A 17,140-nucleotide genomic window follows, 5' to 3' on the forward strand; every position below is an offset into this window, starting at 1 on the left:
TTTCCACCTTTAATTAACTCTGTTCCTTTTTGTCTTTTTTTCTTCATCAGACATGTGTATAAAACCCTCTTAAAATAATCTCAATTTATCCCACCAACAACCCAGTCGTCTCCTTAACCCATTTTGACCTGACGTCGAAATAAAAAAAACGTTCAAAGATCTGTGCCGCATTTTTACGATTTTTCAAAAATAGCAGACCTACAAGCTCGTAGCGCGCCACTCGGTGGCGCGCTATGAGCTTGTAGATCTGCTATTTTCAATAGCTAAATAATGCTTAGTTAAAACACCAAAACGGGTTCCCGTCCAGAATGTGTTAACATGGACGGCATCATTGATCATTACTTATCATGACATTGATCTGAAACTTTGCTCAAGGACTCATGAAAGTGTGATATCGAGAAAAACACACAATCTTTTCAGAGTGAGTCCTATTCGGCTGATGCAACAAACTAATTGCTCCCTCATTCATCCGGGCAGAGAGCTCAGTGAGCTGCGTCTTCTGCTATGAAGATAGACTCAATTGGGTAGTTTATATGCCAGATACGGTGACAACATCAAATGAAGCATGACAACATAAAAAGCACAGTCTCTAGCCTGTGATGAAAATAAATTCTACCAGAAAACTGCACTTTGCCGGCCTTTTTATTTTGCCGAAGGCTCAATGTTGTAGCTAATTTGAAAGACTTGTGGTGGGGAATGCACAATACTTAGGATCCCTGGATAATAAGCCTCATATACTTTAAAAAATCACACCCGTGTGAACTGAGTGGTGCAGTGACGTCACACACTAACCATAGCAACCATGCTCCTTTTTTGAGTGGACAGGTACACGAACATACAGACAAACCTGGTTGTTGGAGTGGTTTGCACCACTCAAAAAGTTAAAACACCTTAAATAGGGACAGCTCCGGTCACAAGTTGATGATGTCATTTGTCCATGTGTGGTCTAGCCCTATGGAATTTATGGAATGCATGTGCTAATAAAAAAATCACACCCGTGTGAACTGAGTGGTGTAAGGTTTTATATAGCATGATCAGCTGTGGTCTGACGTAATGTCTAAGGTATTATATAAGATAAGGTATTATTTAGCCTCACACCCGGATGTGATTTCACAACTGGCTGTTTTTGTGCAGAGAAAATGACCACGGTTGCTACGGTCATCCAGTTCACCCGGGTGTGATTTAATTACGTCAGAAATTATTTTGAACATAGCAACCATGGTCATTTTTTTATGCACACAAAAGCCAGTTGTAGGAGTGGTTTACACCACTCAAAAAGTATTTAAAATATTGCTTTGATGCTCATGTGAACCGTGGGAAGTTATTTTTAATTAGCCCATATACATTCCATACATTCCATAGGGCTGGACCACACATGGGCATCATCAACTTGCGACGGGAGGGCCCCCCATTGAGTGAAACACTTACAACACCTCATCCGCACTGCCAGCGATGCGAGCGAACTTGGAGCAAAGTTTTATTTCAAATTGTAGTTACAGTACATAGGGAAATTATAATGTATTAAGGCATATTCAGGCTTATTAGCCAGGGATCCTTTTAACATAATGTGACTATATTTGATACAGAGACAGTCATGGCGATGGCGGCAAGACTAACTGTTCAGCAGAGGAGAACAACTTTTTATCCAAAATTAGTTAATAGCACAGACAGACTCTTCAGAGTCTAGACTCTAGAGCATGTCTGAAATAAATGTCAGAGCTGAAATTGACATGTAAATATGAAATAAATGCTTAAACATATAGCTAGGTGTGATGTTAGAGTCCACAGAAGTGAACCTTTCAACTCAAGCCTGTTTTCTCAACTCGCTGTTTTCGGCAAGCCATATCTCCAAAACTGGTGGGTCAAACTGAACAATTTGAAGCTATGATTACCTGCTTTCATATTTATCAGTAAACATAGCCTACTGTATGAAGTGTCGACTCACCGTGGAGACGTACTGGATGTCCCGGCAGAGTCTCGTCTCTCGAGGGAAGTCCACCAGATCCAGGAAGTTGTCCACCACCACCTGGCCAATGATGTCGTGGCGGGAAAAGCGGTCAAAGTCGTAGACGCTGAAGTGCAGCTTGCGCGTGGGCAGCTCGGAGTACGCCACGGGGAACAGGAAGACCTCGTCGAACACGGGGTTCAGCGTCTTTCGGTGCACCTTCGTTTGGTGCTTGGTCATGCGGTCGGGCAGCAGGTAGATCTTGACGTATGGATCGGACGTGCCGGAGAAGTCCTTGGCCGGCAGGTCCTCGGCCTTGTGGATCTTGACTATCAGCTGCTCCAGGTCACAGTCGAATTTGACGACGAAGTGGAGACGACCGCATCCTCCGCCTCTGCGACCCCCTTCGTCACCCTCGAGGGAGCGCTGTTTGTAGAGCTCGGGTTTGAGACGGCCAAGGCCCAGTCCCATCCCCGTCAGGGAATCCTGCCTCTGGAACTGGGCCATGTTGAAATCTGGGTTGGACAGGTTCATTTGTCTGCGGATGGAGCTCTGTCTGTAAAGAATGAACACCAACGCCGCCACACACACACACACACACCATTAAGAAGACAAGGAAGGCTGCTGCTGAGATATAGCATTAAACAACTTCATCCCTGTACTTTGTTGACTAGGCCCTCTCCTTCTTTTTTTCTTGTCTAACAACGACCAGTTTGTTTATACCCACACAAATTACACAAGAACAGCTTGGACTAAAGGCATTTTGACATTATAGCAGACATCACAATGAAATTAAATTAAACATAACGGCAGATATGAGATGAAATTTAAAACGCAACAATGGAAAAAGGAATCTACTCACCCAATCTCACCCAAAGACATTAAGCGACCAGAGGGCGGGGGTTCTGTGGTCTGCCTCTGAATACGAGGGTTAGTGTGCATCCCGTTCTCCCGGCCTTTGCTCTGCAGGGCGTCGAGGGGAATATCCGGTGACGTGTGACTGATCTTCATAGCCGCCGCCGCCTCCGGCGTGGGCTTGACGACGGGCGGCGGCGACACCGGCGTGACGGCGGGGGCGGCAGGGGTGGCGGGGGGCTCCACCGACACGCCCGACGACGCCACAGGCGTGGGCTCTCCGGCGATGGAGCCCTGGAAGGATTCACGGCGGTTGTTGTTGTTTGTAGCAGATGGGTCGACGGCGGTGTAGACGGGCTGCCGCGGTGGCGGAGAGTGCAGCGGTAAGGGGTTTATGGGAGGGCTCAGGAGCCCGTGGTAGGCCTCCTTGGTGCCGCATGGAGCGGGCCCGCGCTCCCGCCATGGGATCCAGCAGAGCTTCCAGGACACGAACAGGGAGACCCCGAACAGGGCCAGTCCACACGCGGTCACCACCAGGGACAGGAGGCTCACAGATACATCTGGTCAGGGTGAGGAGGAGGAGAAAGAAAACAAAACAGATGCTGTGAGCCGTCATGGAGCCGTCTAGGAACACATCTGCATAAGTTCATGTTAAAATGACACGATTGAATTAGAAAACCAAAAAAGACTATGCGTCTATATAATAAAGATGCTTTGTGGAGCTTATTTTGTTCTTGTTTATCCTTGACGAGCTTAATTAAGATTAACCTAATTTAATTGTCTCCTCCAGAGTCTCATCATGGCCCCAGGCCACACAAACTGACTGTGTGTGAGTGTGTGAGTGTGTGAGTGAGTGAGTGTGAGAGAGAGAGAGAGAGAGCAGTGTAGACATTATCCCCCACCCACACCTTTTTCCCCTCACTGTATATGTTTTTTCCCCCCTTTTTACCTCCTCTATATGATGATTTCCTGTTTTGGGCTATATAGAAGTGTATATTTGTACGTCTCTAAATGTTATGATGAATTGGACATGGTGGACCCTATTGTAATGCTTATGGTGTCGTCCACAGTTAACAGTTTTATATTGAGTTGTGCTTGAAATGTACTGTAATTCTCCAATCTGTTAATAAATTCTTCAATCAATCAATCAATCAAATTTGTCAACAATGTGACAAAAGCACATTATTAATGTTGTTCTGCTTTATTTTCTGTACATGTTATTTATTGTCGAGAGCTATGTAACATGTGGGTTGTGAGAGTCTTATTCTTTCTTATTCATATATGAAAGGTAACGGGGCTGGTACAAGGGTGATTGACAGGTGTCAGTGATGGATGCCATCACCCAAGTTTACTTAGGTAGGAAGTGACACACGGGAGGAATCTCCCAAACAAACAGAGTGCAGGCCTGCACGGAGGAGAAGAGGAGCTCCAGGCGCCAGATAGCGTTTGAACCGTTCGTAAAGCTTAAACGCATTTATCTGCAGCCGTAATAATTTGGAGAACAGTCGTGCCCGTCGGGTAAAGCATCGCGCTTGTTGCTGCCGTCGGGGGTCGACGTTGGAATCTATATCTGCCGGCGGTTGGAGGCTAACAGAGCTGCTGTGACCGGTGAGATCATTCCAAAGTGTTCTTGAAGGATTATAAATACTAAGGGGTACCCCACGCGTGTCGTTCATTGCGTTGGATTGAACTGTTATACAGACTCTCGCGTGCGCGCGCCTCGTTGGAAGAGGAGGACGGATGCGGTCTTTATTAATTGTTTAGTTCGAAGCGCAGTTGCGTTCCGCTGACTTTGGGGCTGGTTTGGAGTGGGAGGGGGGTTTGAATGTAATCATTGATTGTTGGTTTGAGTTTGTTTTCTTGTTTGTTTATTATTTAGTAGGGACAGAGACAGGGAAAGACGTCATGGTGATGTGCACTGTTTACCTGTGATAATACAACTTTTGAGTATCCCTATAAAGTGTTAAGAGTTAACCCTACGGTCCCGCTTATTTATTCCTTAGTTAATAATTTTGCCTTGCTGTGAAGAGGGCGATTGTTACAGGTGGTGGCCCATACGGGGAACTGCGGGTTAAAACAATAGGGGGATAGCTTGATTTGGTAATTGTTGTAAAAAGGGTAAAATAGTACACTGTAAAAAAAAGCCAAGATCACACAAGAAATATACACTGCAAAAAACAACAACAAAAACATGGAGAGAAGTGAGTGCACTACTATTACTGTGGAGCTGGCCTTAATTAGGAAGGAGCTGCAAATCCTCAAAAACCAGGTGCAGTGTGTGCAGGGTGAGTTCGAGATGTCCATGGAGAGTACTTTTAATAGGGAAGAAGTCCTAAGAGGGTACGTGGATCGCGGAATGGCAGAAATGGAGATTCTCGTCAAGAACTCAGTAGAGCAGGTACAGAAAAACTGTTTTATGAGGATTGACGAGAAATGGAACAGTGAAGCGTTGAAAATAAAAAGAGCCAGTGCATCACACCTAGGGTCCAACACTCTGCCTAACCCTCACGGTTGTCCCACCAGCGCTCCCTACCATCTGGACTCCCATGGCCGTCCCTCCAGCACCAAGAAGGCTAATAGACAAGGCGGTAACAAAGGACTCAAAAAGGAGACGAGGAAGGGGGCTCAGTTGGCACACGCGGACGTCAAACTGGTGCAGCAGGTCAAGGGTGAGTTTCCGCCATCGAGAGGTGGTGGTGGTGCCACTCCAGGGTTCCGGGGTCGAGGTGTCCCACCTGAGGTGGAATGCCTGATCCAGAGGTGGCCGTCAGGGTTAACCCTGGAAGGCCTAAAGGAGGTTCAACGTGCGGATCCTAAACTCATCCGTCTACGGGAAGATCTGGACCCGTCCGACCAGCGAACGGGCCGCATGGGCTATGAGGAGATCCAGGGAATCCTGTATCGTAGGCGGTCGACCAACGGCTCTAGACGGAAGTACCAGGTGGTGGTACCGGAAGACCTGACCCATCCTTTCCTGGAACAGTTCCATGACTGTCGGACTAGTGGTCATCCTGGTCGGCTGAGGACTCTTCTCCGGATCCTTGAGGTGTCCTGGTGGCCAACGATCCGCAGAGACGTGTGGGGGTACATCGCCAGATGTCACGTGTGTCAGCGGGGCAGGCCAGAGAACAGCGAGCCAACCGGTAGGTTGCAGCCCACTCAAGGAGACCAGGCACCACCTGTCCTTGTGATCGACCCGACGGGGCCGGTCTCGAGATGCGGGAGAAGAAACACGATGCTGCAGGTCACCATTGACTACAGCACCAGGTGGGCCATGGTCAGAGAAGTTCAACGAGGGGTGGGGGGATCTCAGGCCAGAAAAGCCAAGTATGAAACCTGGCGGAACAATGCGCAGTTCCAGCCAGACACTTTGGACTGGGCGAGAACTTCTCCACTCCCAAAAGCATCTGCATACTCGTCAAAGCTAGTGCCCCCGAAGTGGTCAGGTTCAGTTATAAGACGAGTCAGATAGGCCCTGGAATTTACCTAATGGAACGGAAAGATTGTTAAAGCGGAACTGTTTAATGTGGTCAACCTCAAACCCTCCTTTGGGAGGACTTGGAGAATTAGCTTCCAGCTGGGGGGGGGGGGACTGTGACAAAAGCACATTATTAATGTTGTTCTGCTTTATTTTCTGTACATGTTATTTATTGTCGAGAGCTATGTAACATGTGGGTTGTGAGAGTCTTATTCTTTCTTATTCATATATGAAAGGTAACGGGGCTGGTACAAGGGTGATTGACAGGTGTCAGTGATGGATGCCATCACCCAAGTTTACTTAGGTAGGAAGTGACACACGGGAGGAATCTCCCAAACAAACAGAGTGCAGGCCTGCACGGAGGAGAAGAGGAGCTCCAGGCGCCAGATAGCGTTTGAACCGTTCGTAAAGCTTAAACGCATTTATCTGCAGCCGTAATAATTTGGAGAACAGTCGTGCCCGTCGGGTAAAGCATCGCGCTTGTTGCTGCCGTCGGGGGTCGACGTTGGAATCTATATCTGCCGGCGGTTGGAGGCTAACAGAGCTGCTGTGACCGGTGAGATCATTCCAAAGTGTTCTTGAAGGATTATAAATACTAAGGGGTACCCCACGCGTGTCGTTCATTGCGTTGGATTGAACTGTTATACAGACTCTCGCGTGCGCGCGCCTCGTTGGAAGAGGAGGACGGATGCGGTCTTTATTAATTGTTTAGTTCGAAGCGCAGTTGCGTTCCGCTGACTTTGGGGCTGGTTTGGAGTGGGAGGGGGGTTTGAATGTAATCATTGATTGTTGGTTTGAGTTTGTTTTCTTGTTTGTTTATTATTTAGTAGGGACAGAGACAGGGAAAGACGTCATGGTGATGTGCACTGTTTACCTGTGATAATACAACTTTTGAGTATCCCTATAAAGTGTTAAGAGTTAACCCTACGGTCCCGCTTATTTATTCCTTAGTTAATAATTTTGCCTTGCTGTGAAGAGGGCGATTGTTACAAGTGCATATACCACAATATGAACTGGGTTGATAGAAAGTAGGCAGAGCGAATACAATTCATAGTTTTTAGCAGGGGGAAAACTGTATGTGGGCCTGATAGACCCCTTTTCCACCGGGTGGTTCCCACAGGTTCAGTTCTTTGTGGTTCTTAGACCATGAGCCAGAGCTCCAAAATTGGAACGTTAATTATTAATTGAGTGGGCAAAACCATACCTATATATCACCATGAAACTTCCCCAGTTGATTACTTACACGAAGACAATGATTTATTGTATTACATTCTTTTGTAATATGCAAATGAGGCATTATATAGGAAACTATGCAAAAAATAGAAACTATGAAAAAGCTACTATACTGTGGGAGGGTTATCATATATTAATTTACTTAATATCCTATAAACAATTTAATACATGACTAAGAACCAAAAAGAACTGAACCGAGTTATGAAGGATAGAGGGCGGACTGCCAACGATGATGATCACCCCTACTATTCATTTAGATGGAAGTTGCTCAGTGGTGTTAAGAAGCACCCGGAAGCCTGGGCCGTGGCTCAGCGGTCCAGGCATCTTGGCTGGTAATCCAGTCTGGCAGTGTGCCGCGGGTTCGACTCCCGATCCCGACGGCCCTTACTGCATGTCATCCCCCCATCTCTCTCTCCCCATTTCCTGTCAGCCTACTGTCTATCCCTCCATAAAAAATATAAAATAAAGATGAAAGCCACAAAAAAAAAACATTAAAAAAAAGAAGCACCCGGAAGAATGCTCTACTTCCGCATTATTTCGATTTGGGCTCCAAGATTTGGTAGTGCTAAATATTAAAGCCCAGATACACGGGGTTTCCTCATGCTCGATGCACGGGCGGAATGCACACGCAGATTAGACACACCAACGGACCGTCATGCGGAAACAACGGTCGGACATGTGCGGTCGACATCAGTGGTGTCATGGTGATTTGTTTGTGTCACACACATGCACGTGCGTGCATGTGCGCATCGCGGCATGCACACAGAACAGCTGCATAGCCTAAGCCTATTGTTAAATAGTGTATGAGAGTTTTAGACACACAAAAGTAGACTTAAAATAGTCAGACAAACATCTTTACTGCACACTAGCGAAACAAAAAAAATTGCGTTGGACGAATGAATCTGTTCTTTGATGGAGGAGGAGGAGGCATTATTCTTGTGTGCAGAACACCTCACAGCAGCAGTAGCCTAATGGAGACATAGCCTACTGATGCAAGTGTGCATGCTTACCGTATAGGCTACGTGCGCTCAGGTATAAACAGTTAAAGATGTCCTGTTGTTATGCAAAGTAGTAGCCATTTGAATTCGGCACGGTACTTGCCACAGTGTGAAAATGTGGGGGGGGGGGTCTAAACCTAGACCACTGGGTCTAAACCTAGACCACTGGGTACTTGGTGCGTCTTGGAACGTCTGGTGACGCGAGGTTGGTTACGTGCGTCTTCTCTTGAATCTAGGGGGACGCGTTCTAGCGTGCATGCACGTGCACCGTGCTCCGTTCCGTCCCTGCGCGTGCACGTAAAAAAATTACTGGTACCACGGCGTGGTACTGCGTTCTATACGAGCATGACACCACTGGTCGACATGCGCTGCTCCCGTGCTTGCGGTTAGGTTTCTGGTTTAAGGGTTGCTTGCGGTTAGGGTTAGGTTAGGGTTTGAGGAAGGTTGTCGGTCTAATGACAGTCGGACAAGTTGTATGTCTAAACTATAAAGCCTGTATCCGCACAGGACCGTCTGCAGTCCCTGCTCTGACCAATAGGGCTCAGTGCTTCAATGCTTTCTGGGGGCTTGGGTGGGCCTTGAGCTCAGGGATGTGAGACACAGTGGTGTGCACAGACATTTAGAGGGGCAGGTGCTCAAGGAAAAAAAGGGCATCTTGTGCAGCGCGTGGAACCGGCCGGTTGCCTAAATAGTGTGGGATTTATAGATTCTGGGGACTAAATAATATATATTAGAAGCTTTTTATTAAGAATTGATCAATGTCACCATGGTCCACATACTGTACAGTGTACACTGTACAAAAAAAATAAAAATAAAAATAAAAGTTCTTTTTTTTCAAAAGGGCACATTGCCAAAAGGGCAGGAGGTGCTCTAGCACCCCCTAGTGTCTATCTGTGCACGCCACTGGTGAGACACTTCCAGTGCTTTCCTTTCGGCATCATCACAGACAGTCCAGTCCCTTCATGAACCCCATGGGGTTCCTTCAAGCCAGCTGGGGAGGCGTTCTTTGGCATAATTGTTCAATCTCTTGAAGCATATGGGGACCACATCATGCAGGCTGGGCCAGATGAATATGGTGATGAATACAGGCACCAGGAGACCTGTCTTGACAAAACAGCTACTTTACCGAGAGGGTTTACAGAGAGGGTTCTCTGCCACAATATATTCAGGTAATATTAAAAGACAAGAAAGGGAGCCTCGGAGAAGCGGGACACAGCAGCAGACAAAAGGAACAAAGCACTGGGGCCTTGTGGTCAATAATGAAATGACCCCTTATTTTCAAGGTGCTAAATAACGGTGATTAACATTTTGACGGCAAGTGCACCGTCATCAGAGTAATGACGCTTCCACGGAAAGCCCTCGCAATCCATGATTGTTAAATAATAGAATGTGATTTATTTAATCATTGTTCAAAATGAGAAGTATGGGCAAATGTCCCTGCTTAGGATGTTGCTCCATGCTCATGAGTGAGTGATATGTAAGTGACTGCATCTTAATTCAATCTAAGCTTGGCGCCTGCTTTAGACCTTAAACATACAATCACAAGAGCATATAGCAAATTATAGCATGCACAGGAAACCTGCTCTGCAGTCAGAGGATAATGGCACATTTTCACATTAAAAATATTGCTTTTGTTTCGACTTAAAAGGGGTCTTAACCCATTTAGTCGAAATTTAAAAAATGTAAATCATGACAGTTTTCTGAAAAACCTGTGTTTCTATGTCAGTGGTGCTAAACCTTTTTCATGTATTTGGCCGCCGACCCCTATCTGAAAATATGTTGTTCCAGGGACTCCCCCAGAAGCAAAGATTTGAGTTAAAAAACGTTCGCTCTGAAAGAATATATATTCAAAGATTTGCACCACATTTTCACGATTTTTCAAAATAGCAGACCTGCAAGCTCGTAGCGCGCCACTTGGTGGCGCGCTATGAGCTTGTAGATCTGATATTTTTCAATAGCTAAATTATAACATAATGCTTAAAACACCAAAAGGGGTTCCCGCCCAAAATGGGTTAATGAGTGTAGCGTTGGATAGGACATGGTATAGGATGATCAGGGGAATTCACATGACAGTTAAAGAGACCAGGCCATCACCTTTGATGTTCATCAAGAGCATGGAGGACTTTTATTGTCTTACATTGCATGGTCTGATGCATGACATTAAAGCCATTATACAGTAGTGTACTGTTGATGGTACAGTGCAGATCCGCTGATGCCTGTAGCACCTGATGCTTTTGTCTGCCATTTTAACTTGCTTCGTTCTTTTAATCCCAACATTTCCCTTCACTCTCTGCTGATGCAGTACATGAAGGTTGGTTTAAAACATTTACTGGGATGTGCGCGTGCACCTCCTGTCCACTTGGTTTAAATTCAAATGTGTTGTTCCAATAAGTGTCACTGTCAGGCGGAGGGAGAGTGGGAGGTAGGAGGTCGTCCTCTAGGGAAAAAACAAAAAATGTTTGTACCCCCCTAATTTCTATTTTCTCCCTGTATATAGGCGAGATATTGTATGTTGTGACCAACTGCTGCTGGTATGAACAGTAAAAAAACATTAAAAAAAACTAATTTGAACTTGAAATTTGAAATAAAAAATTTCCTAATCATGTCATGTGGTGAAATGATCTATTTACTTATTAGTACAAAAAGTACACATTTCCATTTTCAGTCTAAATGTCCATTCAGTAAACTGACATGCAAAGTTACAGTATGTATTGTATACTACTATGCCAACATGGTATATGCCAGTGTATGAGTACTGCATGAAAACCATATACAGTACTACCACTCTACAGTAGACTGTAGAGTGAAGGACTGAATTACAGTACATCAATTAATCTCTGAATGTATGTAGCTTGTCAGAAGATTTGTTATATCAATTATCAACATGCCCGAGGTCTAATAATCAAAGGGTCTACTTGCATAATTATCCATGCATATTGGTGAAACAAAGTTAAAAAACGCCTACAGCTGAGGAGGTTTTTTGCAGTTTGAATTTCACTTTCATAATGTGACTGTCAGACACAAGACATCTCAACAAGAGAGAGAGAGAGAGAGAGAGAGAGAGAGAGAGAGAGAGAGAGAGAGAGAGAGAGAGAGAGAGAGAGAGAGAGAGAGAGAGAGAGAGAGAGAGAGAGAGAGAGAGAGAGAGAGAGAGAGAGAGAGAGAGAGAGAGAGAGAGAGAGAGAGAGAGAAACTCTGCTTTTAGGCTGTGATTAAAATCAAAGAATGTCTTATGCAAGTGTGGAACATCCTGAACTGAAACTCTTTTGTATAGAGCGTACGTAGCCATATGATGTAAAGCAAGGCAACACACAAAGCAAATCAAGGCATACACATTAGATAAATAAAGTCGGTGTGTATCTTAGTTATGTACTCAACTTATTGGTTTTATACCTGTATATAATTTATGTTGTTTGTATGTCTGGCCTCGTGGGGAAAGATGGTGGGTGGGTGGGGAGGATTGGGAAAGGAGTTGTGGGAGAAAAAAAACAAAGAGTTGTATTTTCTTTCTGTGAAACTTGCATAATATGATGTCATACTCTTTGAATAAAATGTATTTATAAAAATAAAGTCGGTGTGTAGCTGGGAATACATTGATTGATGAGCATTCATGATATACCGGTACAAATTATTGTTATCATTATTGATATAATTTATCTAAATCCTAAAAGACTTGGAAGATACAAAGTAAGTAAGGATGCAGCGACTGCATACAGTAGGCCACAGGTTACAGGAAAGGCCACAGAACACACACACACACACACACACACACACAAGCACACAAGCACACACACACACACACACACACACACACACACACACACACACACACACACACACACACACACACACACACACACACACACACACAATACGTATAAGGCATACGTTAGACCCCTGGGTCTGTACTATACAGTACCTCATCATAGCCAATAAAGTATATAGAGTTAAAACGTTAATTCAGGTGAAATTGTCATTTTGTAATCCATAGAGTTGTCAAATCAATCCACGTGCTGCCATCTCCCGTGTCTCAGAGTGTTGCAACAAGTGGCACAAAAACTGCAATCTGGGCAGCAGTTATTTTCTATTCTTTCTTCGATTGCATATACAGTATACTGTCATAGCGAGAGGCTGTGGCTATTCGGGGTCCTTCCCTGAAGAAGGCAACTGGTTGCCGAAACGTTGGAAAAATAGAAATTTGATGGCATCGTGACTGCGAGCTGTGCGGCCTCTCTCCTTTCTCAGTCATAGTTTTATCTCCCGCGGTCAGCAACCTCCCCACTACTGGTGTGCGCTCCTACCTTCCTGTTTATTCGGGGTCCTTGACATTAGGGAAGGTCTGCATGGGAAACGATGCAGTAGGCAGCAGCAACAACCCTAATACACGACTTATCAGGAGTGGGCTGGGGTTCAGACCACCCAGAGCCATTGAATCAAACGATGCGTTATCGAGCTGCGATAACTCCCGGGCATCTCTAACGCTGCGATTTGGGGTCATGATGTGGCGCGGCAGAGGGGAACGCTGCAGAGATCTGAGGACATTGATCCCGGGGCCAGTCGGCTTGGCAGGCTGCCATCACTGCCTTGCCTGACTCACACAGATCTATACCAACCTTAGGGAGGACTCGCAGAGACTGCATCACAACAAAGAGAGTGTAGACCAAATTTAGACCACATGCTAATCGAGTGCTCTAGAGTAGAAGGTAACCCAGTGCTGAAAAAGCACTTCCTGGAACCTCCCTTATTCTTTTGATGTTCTCATTTGCCGTGTCCCCCGGGATGACTTTTGATGGCGTTCTTGTGGGAACATTACCATAGAAATGTCTCATGCATTATTGAAGCATTTCTGATGTGTTCTCCGTGTATGAGAATGTACTGTACACGTACTGAAAGGGTCTTCCCCTTGCTTACGGAGCCTGACAATGTGTCAACATTTTCTCTGTACGCAAAGTAGCCATGGAAAATTATGGTACACTTATGGTAATTTATGAGGTCCATAATCTGGGGTATTCTCATTGCAATTCCCACGCTAATCCCATTTTCCTCTCTTGTTTTAATGACAAAGGAGCCATAAATGGTTTCTATAGGCTGGGATTATGGGTGTGCTCTTGTATGAAATTTGCGTAACATTTCTTGGTATTATGTTGTGGAGGAGGTTTAGTTAAAGTTTTCATAAAGCACAGACACCCAAACAATACGATTCTATATATAATATAACTTATATAATCCTAGTATAGGTGCTGGCCAGAACAAGACGTCTTCAGCCTATTGAAGAGCATGCGTGCGTGCGTGCGTGCGTGCGTGCGTGCGTGCGTGCGTGCGTGAGTTGTCAAGTCAATCCACATTTTGCAACAAGTGGCACAAAACCTTCAACCGATTATGTGGGCAGCAGTTCTTTTCTTTCTTTTCATTCTTTGCACATTCATTGTCTGTCACAGCAGATAACATGGTTGTGTGCCTGACTGGTAATTTCTCCTTGAAAGAGCAGCAGAACCTGCTGTTGTCTTACAGCCATGCATGTGTGATCTCTATTTCAAACACAGATTCTGAAGCCATGTAGTAGCTTCAATTGCCTTTGATCTGTTTCTTACAATCATTATATTTCCATTATGAGGTATTGAACCGTATAAGGATTGCAAGGATATACTATTTTGTTTCCATCAATATTTGTAGGCTATGTCAATACTGACTGAGTACATGCGCGTGCACGCACGCACACACACGCGCGCGCGCGCGCGCGCGCGCGCGCGCACACACACACACACACACACACACACCCCCCTCCAGCTCTGGGTCACATCATGTCAGATATGTCAATACCCTTGCTGTTGAATTGCCAATCTTGATACCAGTCTTCAGTCTCGTATCCCTGCCTTTCATCTACTTCCCTTGACACTGTATTAACCCATTTAGGCATGACGTCGAAATAAAAAAAACATTCGCTCTGAAAGAATATATACCTATTCATTTGTTCCGCATTTTTACAATTTTTCAAAAATAGCAGATCTACAAGTTCATAGCGCGCCACTCGGTGGCGCGCTATGAGCTTGTAGATCTGCTATTTTTCAATAGCTTAAAAGTATAACGGAATGCTTGAAACACCAAAAGGGGTTCCCGCCCAAAATGGGTTAATGTGTCACAATGTTGGCCCCAACGTGTTATCAAGGGAACGCCTGTGGGATCTAAGCCACCCGCTGTGATTCAATATCACCTCTGGAGATTGACGTCCCACTTCAGCATGATCTGTCAATGCAAGGTATAAAGACCAGCTAGGGGGAGGATTGGAGAATAGAGGAAAACATGCCTATATAGACAGAGAAAGCAGTAGATGTGTGCGTCTCGGGGTGAGCAAGGTGTGTGTGTGTGCGTGCGTGCGTGCGCGCGCATGAGAGATGTGGGGGGCTGATACTGGAGAATAAAGGAGAGGAGAGACAGAAAGGGATTTTTGACAGCTGTGACTAACATGGTGAAGTTAACGGAACAGAGGTGTGATAGCCCTTGTCTCTTGTGTAACAGCCTCCCCCACCCCCACCCCCCCACCACCACCCTCTACCCTCCTAGGCTCCCACCCAACCCTCCTATACTTTATTGGCTACACATGCACAGTGCACACGTTATTGGTGAGGGTTATGGTGTTCATAATTCGGCATGGCACGGACATCCGCGCGTTAAAACGTGTCATCTGTCATGTCATGCCTTTCCCTTGCAACATGCATGGTCAGAGACATGCCTTGAACTTTGTTTTAGAGGAAATGTCAGCAACACAGCGTGGTTGCCTATACTGTGGTCGTGATTACAGTGCAGTGGTTTTCAATGCAGTGGTCCGGGGACCACCAGTGGTTCTTGAGGGGGTTCCAGGTGATGATCCCCATGCAGCTAAATGATGGAAAGTTGGTAACCAAATGGACCCTTATGGATCTTTAACTCTTGAGAGTGTAAAATGAAAGCAAATGGACATTTTAAATGAAAGCAAATGGACCCTTAATTAAGGGTCCATTTGCTTTCATTTTACACTCTCAAGAGTTTTGTTAAACATCTGCATTACTTAAGTCAATTAAGAGAATGTAAAATAATTTTGATCAACGTTTGCCTGTAGGCTAAGTCAATAACAGCAATACAGCATGGAATTGTGGACTGAAATCTGATCCAACGAAAACAAAATATTCTTTAGTTTTTGTTCTGAGAGGCTAAAAATCTCATCAAGTGGTGGTCCAAGGTCCAAGGTCCAATAAATAATGAAAATGGTTGAAAACCACTGCCATATGTGCACTGTGCAGAGCAGAGGGACTGAAAGTGAGGATTATGAATACTATTCGTCCCTGCTCCCAAGCCTGTTCTAAAAATCACACCCGTGTGAAGTGAGTGGTGCAACTCTGTGTGGGGGTCCCCGGGGGGGGGGAGGTGCGGAAGTTCCAGACCCACAGGAACGCACCCAGGGTGCCGGCCCGGTTCCGGCGAGCCGCCCCACATCCGAAACGGTAGAGAAATGACAGAGTTACCATGTGGGGGTCCCCCGGGGTTCCCTGGGGGGGTCCCCGGAACATCCAGACCTCCAGGAACGTGCCCAGGGGGCTGTGCCGGTTCCGGCGTGCCGCCCCACGTCCGAAAAGGTTGAGAAATGACAGAGTTACCGTGTGGGGGTCCCTCTACTGTATACCCTCTACTGCACTGTATACTGTACTGTCACTGTACTGTACTGGCACACCCGAAATCATCATATACCAACACATATACAGTTAATATGTGCGTGTGTGTTTGTGTGTGTGTTAGGTTGCACACAAATGGTGAAAAACAACCATGCTGTTTTCGTGCTCAGACCCAGCCACCCACCCAGCCACACGCATAGCTCCTTAAGGCACCACTCAAAAAATCATACAACCTCGCGTCCATTCCAGGGCGCTGCCGCTGCCAGTGTATAGGCAAAAAAATGATGAAAAGGACTAGTAAAAACTCGGTAACTCACTTAGTTCTACTACACATGTATTTTAAGTATTTTATTGCAGACACACATAGCTATATGGCAAATGTCCAAACAGTGAACTCACGCAGGCACTGAGGCAGGCAGCGATATCGTATAGTTGTAGTTTGAAAACTGCACGGCTCACCTGAATCCGTGTAGCGTGGTCTGGCGAGGTCTCGGAAATAGTAAATGAAATCCAGACAGTGTTCGTTCTGCACTTCCCCCTTAGAACAAAGATCCGACAGGAGTTCTAGTGCCTTTTGACAAATCTCGTCGTCTCTGTCGCCAGGCATTTCCCACCACCAGCATCCTTATAGGCTCTCAAGGCACCACCTGCGCTCCACTCCAGTCCGCCTGCCAGCTATATTATAGTCACCTATTCCTTTTCTAGCCTGGCTACTACTCGCCTGACGCCTATATACTCCTCAACACAGCTCCTCTCGACTGAAGAAGAAACCCCCTCATCCACCGGCACGCCTACCCAAACCGAGACAATTGGAGGCTGCACGGTATAATGTCGGGGAGATAACGAGGAATCCTGAAAAATCAATGGCTTTCCCCGTTGTTTCCGTATTGACTCTGCAAGGCTCCCTCCGGCGCGTTGACCATCCAACCACACACACACCATGCACGAGTCCAAGAGCCACCGGTTGAATCGGGGGCGCCGCACC

The 17,140-nt window shown here is 45.9% G+C and overlaps 1 protein-coding gene across 1 annotated transcript in view; it reads right to left on the minus strand.

Moving 5' to 3' along the window:
• The window catches only part of syt9a (synaptotagmin IXa), a 40,977-nt gene extending 24,206 nt beyond the window's left edge, over positions 1-16,771 (minus strand). Inside the window, exons 1-3 of the mRNA XM_079496502.1 lie at positions 16,615-16,771; positions 2,808-3,360; positions 1,946-2,501 (exon numbers count right to left, since the gene is read on the minus strand). Coding sequence (XP_079352628.1) covers positions 1,946-2,501; positions 2,808-3,360; positions 16,615-16,762 — 1,257 coding nt within the window. The 5' untranslated portion in view covers positions 16,763-16,771. The remainder of the gene's footprint in view (positions 1-1,945; positions 2,502-2,807; positions 3,361-16,614) is intronic.
• Positions 16,772-17,140: the final 369 nt, after the last annotated feature.

The sequence above is a fragment of the Electrona antarctica genome (genome assembly GCF_951216825.1).
Source record: "Electrona antarctica genome assembly, chromosome: 3".
Taxonomy (NCBI): domain Eukaryota; kingdom Metazoa; phylum Chordata; class Actinopteri; order Myctophiformes; family Myctophidae; genus Electrona; species Electrona antarctica.